Source organism: Megalopta genalis, chromosome 5 (genome assembly GCF_051020955.1).
Source record: "Megalopta genalis isolate 19385.01 chromosome 5, iyMegGena1_principal, whole genome shotgun sequence".
NCBI classification, from domain to species: Eukaryota; Metazoa; Arthropoda; class Insecta; order Hymenoptera; family Halictidae; genus Megalopta; species Megalopta genalis.
The window spans coordinates 31332121-31339060 of NC_135017.1; the positions used below are offsets into that span (position 1 = coordinate 31332121).

The 6940-nt window shown below is 33.8% G+C and overlaps 1 protein-coding gene across 3 annotated transcripts; it reads left to right on the plus strand.

Annotated features, from left to right (window-relative positions):
• The first annotated feature begins 788 nt into the window (after positions 1-788).
• On the plus strand, positions 789-3927 carry LOC143259535 (uncharacterized). 3 transcript variants are annotated; one of them, XM_076522340.1, is made up of 2 exons: positions 789-1138; positions 1313-3927. In XM_076522340.1, the coding sequence occupies exon 2, from the start codon at positions 1356-1358 to the stop codon at positions 2013-2015; it is 660 nt and encodes a 219-aa protein (XP_076378455.1). In that variant the 5' UTR covers positions 789-1138; positions 1313-1355; the 3' UTR covers positions 2016-3927. The 3 variants fall into 3 exon arrangements, with proteins under 3 accessions (XP_076378455.1, XP_076378453.1, XP_076378454.1); XM_076522338.1 differs by having other exon boundaries at positions 791-1105; XM_076522339.1 differs by having other exon boundaries at positions 791-1101.
• Positions 3928-6940: the final 3013 nt, after the last annotated feature.

The window sequence follows — 6940 nt, forward strand, 5'->3', positions numbered from 1 at the left end:
CGAGCTATTAATGGAAAACAATGACCAAAGAGAGGCAAGATCAGCTGGTGCGATGCAGCCGAGCCAATGAGCGGAACTGAGTTTCGTTCGCTCGTTGGCTCGGTCGCCTTGCGCTAGCCGAGCTTGCCTCTCATTGGTCAATGTTTTTCGTTAATAACTCGTAAATAAAACCACGGATTGCATTTGCGCTAAGGAACAGGTTACTTCAAATGACCTCAAGGACCCCTCATTTACCGATTGTGAGTGACTTTCGAAACACCCTATGTATACCGTAAAGGTATTTTTCCCTTGAATGTATATTTATGTAAATATATGTCGTTGAAGTCAAAGCTATACTAGTGTTCGAATACTTTCGTTAGCTACTGTACGCATTGTACAAAAAATTTGTCCAGAAAGTTGCATGCCATCGCGGCTTTGTTTCTTAAATGAGATGTCCTATCTTTTTACGGTAATTTGGAAGATCATTAATTTTCAAGTAAAAAAGCATTAGACATCTTTTGTTCTAAAGTAAATAATTAACGAGAAATTAAAGAAAGTTTTATCCGCATAAGATTGTCTTGAGAGATTAATGTCACCGAATGCTTCGCGAAGACGACGGTATTATCTAATAACATTTATCAACGTACTTTTATTCCCATACTGACGTCAACGATTTATGTGATAGAATAGCCGATAGATAAGACGATAAGAGTGCAATAAGAACTAAAATTGTTTACGTTGAACATTTTAATCTTTAACAAGTTTCTTATAGATGCTCAAAATGTTGCCCGTACGACTCTAGCACGTTACTGTATTCATGTCAACGAACACCATTTTTAACATCTATTAAACGAAACTTGATTAAAATTACAGTATTCAACATAAACAATTTTAGCACTTACCGTACTCTTATCATCTTTATCATTATCAATTTCTATCGCTCTCTATCATCCTCTATCACTTTCTACTACATTCTATCACTCCCTCTCTAGCAGTCTTATAGTTACCCTTAATAGACTCTCTTTCGACTTAAGAGCATCAAGATCAGTCCACGTTTCAGCCTTCAGTCAACATTATCTTCGATTCGACTAATGCAGTGAACTCTACTGAATCAACTAAGTCGCAAGTATTTCTGCAATTTTGTTGTTCAAATTCGATTGTAAGTATCTGTAACAATACGATTCAAATCAAGATAGTTGTGTCTCATTAATTTGACGTTCAACAGTACCGATCAATGTCGTTGCTTTCCGCAATCCGCGATCCGAACTTTTGAATCGCACTGTTTGGATATCGATGGTTTACTCGAGTTATCCAGTTTTCCTGATCTTTCCAGAATTGTCATCCCTGGTGGAAGTGATTCGTCAGCGCCAGTCACTATGGCCGCAGAAAACACACAACACCTGCAAATCCTCTGCAAGAGAAGGGCCGTTATAAAATCTCAGCTGACAGAATTCGAGGAGATCTTACGAGGATTCTGTGATTCTCCAGACATCGTGGGATTAACCTGCAGACTTCGACGTCTGAAGGAGGTTTATGCCCCCTTTAACGATATCCAAGCAGAGTTGGCCGTTCTACAAGAAGAAATCGAACAAGAAGAAGAATGGCGCACTATGGAGGAGCGATACATGAAAGCCGACATCACGGCACACAAGCTGCTGTCAGCATTCCAGACCGGAACCGAAGCCTCGGAATTTCTTGGAAACGCATATGGCGATGAGAGATTCATCGTCATACAGCACGCACATTCCATCGTGAAAATGTCGCCTATGACCGATGAAACGGCAGTCAATTTACGAAAGTTTGTAATGAACGTCAAGCACCATCTTACCTGTCTCGAGCAGTACAATGTACCACTTGAATCTTGTGACGTAATTCTTATGGCTATTCTGTTGCCCAAACTCACGAAGCGGACGAAGGCTGCCTTCATCAATACGCTCAAGGACGAGGAGGCACTAAAAACCCAGCAGTTACTGAAATTTCTCGTTCAACGTGCGAATAACATCGTCATACAAGAGCCTCACGTCTCATTCGCGTGAAACAGTATTATTTGGTAAATAAAATATGTTTATTCAACAAAGAATTGCTACAATGGTGATACTGGTACCCTAGTGTGATGTATGTACACTAGAGTGGACCTTAGCTATAGAGGTCAAAAATAATTTTGAGTTCTTCTTGACTCACCTCCCTAAATTGTGCTACACGGTGAAAAAATAATGTGTTCAAAATTTCGGAGTGATTGGACAACGGGGACTCTTGCCCAAAACCCTAAAGTTTTTAAATTTCTATTATTTACGATAATTTCAATATAAATGTGTACTAAATATTTTTTAATGAAAATATGACGTCTTACATGTACATAATATTATTTAAATTTAATTTCTAATTATACGATGTAATAAAACTAATTGAATCATCTTATAAAATAGTACATACTGGTTAATATACGGTTTGTTATTAAGGTTGAGTTGCTGGCATCTGGATGACGTCGCCGATAATCTTCTTACACTTGTAAAATGAATTGTTTATTATCTTCATTTTTCGAAAATAAGCTATTATGTGATAAGTGATATACAGTGATAAGTTTTACGCCTTATTCTGTACTACTATTTCGCTCACTCAAACGGAAGAGACTTTTTGTAAAAAATCAGTATTTATGTGAAATCTAGAAAAGAAATTGTGACTTTGTGATGAGATGAAATTTGCTATGCCAAAATATTAATCATATGCTTTAAATCATACGCCTCTTTATATCGAAAAACAATTTTGTATAAAAAAAAGCTAATATTTCACATTCTGGAATTAATACCATAAATGTCCACTATATTTATGTATTGTTACTTCACTTATACTTTTGTCAATTCCCTTATATTTGTAAAGCTAGTTGCAAAAATTGCAAATCTTTGCTTAGAGCATTTGCAGCAACTGGTGCAATAAACCACGCATAGATTTGCAAATTTTTTCAACAGCTTTACAAATATAAGGAAGTTGACAAAAGTCTAAGTGAAATAACAATATATATTAGCTATATATAAGCATATATCCATAATAAATAAATCATAAATAAATATGTTTTTAACACATAAATCACATTACCTATCCATCTTACATGGCGAAAAGCTCCACGGATATGGCATTTCCTTTTGTTAATGTTTCATCAAGGATTGATCGTATGCAAACAGAAATCCAATATTAATTTCTCAAATGAATCCAATATTAATCAAATATTAACTTTCATAAACATAAGTATCCTTTACATATGAGCCGTTTATTTTGAAAGTGGCATAAGTCACTTTTTCAAAAAAATCGAGTTAATGGTAACACTAATTACAATTGAACGGTACCTTTTCATTTTAAAAAAATTTGCAATCAGTAAGTTGAGAACTATTAAGATTTGTTCGAGAAAAGTTTTGCTAATTAACGGTATAACAAACATGTTTATTTTGAAAGTGGCGTAAGTCGCTGTACTCAGGAAATTAATTGCGGGGCTTAGTGTAAAAGAAATAGAAACGTGTGATAAGTGTGTGTGAAGTATTGTTTTGAATTATTTTCAGTATTTTTAAAAAAGTTGTGATCATTGGACTTATTTTTATAAGTGCGAAAGAGAATAGTGCAGTTTTGTAAATTATATTATAGTGATAATAATAATATAATAATATAATAGAAAAATGGATCCGTTATACGCTGGATCTCGTCCTGTTTCTTCAGCAAAATACAAAGACACGATGGACTTGCTTAATTATGTACCCCCAATATACCACAGTTATTTTAAAAATTTGAAACAAAACATGATTTCTGAGGACTTAATCACTCCTATTGATGACGAAAATTAAATTGAACTGATGTATTTTCATATAAATTACTTATACTTATGTTTCAAAATGTACTAATTATTTTTATGTTTTATGAATATTAAAATAAAAAATACTTAAATCAAACCTTTATATTAAATATGTTCGTGGTATAAATTATTATTATATATGTAATTTATTCAACAATTTTAGTAAATCACAGTCCTTTCAAAACATCACTTCAGTAAAATACGTCGGACAAAATTAATATATGTCAGTCATTTTTCTAAACTATTTATTTTGAAAGTGGCGACTTAAAAACAAAGTGACTTATGCCACTTTCAAAATAAACGGCTCATATGATCGATAACACGCTTCTCAAAATTACTTCATATACATGATGCCGGAAGGGAAATTATAATATAATACCGGCTCGAGTATTTGCTCTAAAATCACACAGATTCCTTCAAGCCGTTCCATGTTTGTCGATGTTGTGTCATAATGCTACAATCCTATCTATCAGTTTCCAATTCTCTAATAGTTCTGATATGGCGAGGGCATGTTCATTTTCAGTGCATCTTTCAATAGCAGAGATTCCTAACAGTTTTTCTTTTTCGTCATATGTGATTATAACAGATAATCTCTGAACAGATTCTTTACCAGTTAATCGTGGTAGCAGTTTCAGTTATATTTTTACAGAATGAACCGTTATATTTTTCGGCGAATCTTCTTGGTATGCTTCACGTAATTACGTTGTTCTTTCCGCTCGTGATTGACAGCGGAAGCGTCGAATTGAAGACCGATTAACAATTAAATCATCTAAATTATCCCCTAATGCTTCAGCAACAGCAAGTATGATGCGAAATGCATTTCGATCGCGTTGTCTACTTATTGGGTCCCTCTTGACTTTTTTGGTTGACTTGGTCCCGCGCTTCGTAAAAAAATGAGGCTCGTATATAACATAATCTTTGGGTATGAATTGTGTGAAAATTTCTGTATCAGTTCTCATTCTCCTTTTGAACCTCGCTCTACGAAATACATACCTTGAACTTTCAGCAAGAACAAAACCAGCAACGCTTGCTGTTACTAAAAATGATCAAGTATGATTTCCTTTACAATAATAAGATGAATTTTTGCGGAGGAAAAAGAGGAAGGGTACCTGCTAAGATTCATAAAAAAATGCATTCGTGTCTCAGGTAGGTGACACAGGTAACGGTACGGTTCAAACGCTGCAGTACATAGGAAGATAAAATTAAAAAATATGAAGTACATTATGGGAAGCAGTACATACATCGACGTTCTTAATATACATTTAAGAAATTGTATTCTTATTTTATAATCAGTAACCCCATATATTTAACATAAGGAAATACAAGAAATTGGCATGAAATCGCTGTAATTTTGAAACTTTGACGCCAATGCGGCACGGGTTCCCATTGTCCAATCACTCTGACATTTTGCACATGTAATTTTTTTCATCAAGTGGCATAATTTAAAAGGGTGAGACTAAAAAAGATCGCAAATTGAAAATTAAGGACCACCCTATTGGACAAGCATGTATATGACACGTGTCAATATAATTTGTTATCTTAATTTGTCAATGCATCTGAAGGAATTTGTATAGCTGGAATGCATTTTTAATTGAGTTTTCCCATGTTATATCAATATTAGCGGGTAAATGATTCAGAAAAGCGTTCTGATTTTACAAATTGAAGAAAGAGAAATGGTGGAAATGTCCAACTAAAGCTTGTCACCGCAGTAATAGGTGCCTTTACCCTACGTACCTATATCGATTTATATTTGAATCAAAATTGTGAATCTCACGCACCATTTGAACGCGAACGTAGCACATTCGATTTACTTGAATGTAAATGTACCCATTGTATTGATTTTCATTGTTCCACGAAAGGCACGTGATTTTTGTTATGTAAACATCTTCGTCTCCATGAAAAATTGTAGATCTGCTGCCGGCGTGTGCAAAGTCCATTATTTAAATTAAGTACAGGTAGTGCATCTCCTTTAACTCAAAATCCAAAATAAATCTAGTTAGGTACATTTCCATATCGATGGAAAATAATCGACGCAATGTACGATGCGTAACGTTAATATTCGGACACCTTTTAAAACGGAGTTAGTCTTTTTAAAAATTAGAGCAAATCGCTTGGCCAAATTGTGAAGAAGTTATTCCTTTTTAAAAGGCGTTCGAATACTTCTGTATTACACTGTACATACGATTAGAACGAATTATAGCAAAAATGCAACAGTATGTAGAATTTATTTTAGCGAAAAACTAAAAAGCAATTGAACGAAGCTGTGTATACAACTTTACAATTTATCCGTTAAGGACATTTGGAAAATTGAGTAGTTGGTATTTGGCGATAGTATCGCGTAAATGTTATTCTCGGTCGAAAACATCAGAGAAAGCATCATGTCTTTGAAGTAGGAGGTTTTTGGAGTACTTTCTTTGCAATCTTCTAGGCATGTAATGTCGTATAATTGATTTGCTAATTCGTCAAGACGACTGGTTAGTCTCAATTTATAATTGTTGCACTGTCTTGTAATTTCTCCTGTGACTGTTGTAATTTTTAGCTCTTTCATTTCTGATGTACCGCGGTGCATTTGTAATTGTTCTGAGGATTTTTGACTGCATTGTTTTTAATTTTCTTATGTGGCGTTTGGCAGCCATTAGGTTCAAAATAGGTTTCATAATTGATTTATGGATTCTAAGCTTAGCTTAGATCGTTTGCTAATAAATCAACATGAAAACAAAAGAAATTATGTTACTGTTGCAGATTCTAGACTGCGATGAAAGTATAGTATCAAGAATATTTTAATCGTCGGAAGTTGTCTTCCAGTTTAAGAAAAAAAGCAACAACAATCATTTCCATCGGAATGTGTGATATTCGTTGAAAAACTATAATTAATTGATATGAAAAAAATATATTCATTTCTTTTATATTTATGTCTATCGAGTGTAACTGTACAAAATTTTATAGTGTTGTTATTTTTAAGAATTATTTAATACAAGTTTTTGTGGCGATGCTTTTAAGAACAATACATACGAATATTTTATAACATAGGATTATTCTATTTTTATGTATACCATATAACACGTTCCAAATGTTGATTTTGAATATATAGTAATACTGCTTGTTGTAACTTCAAATAACGAA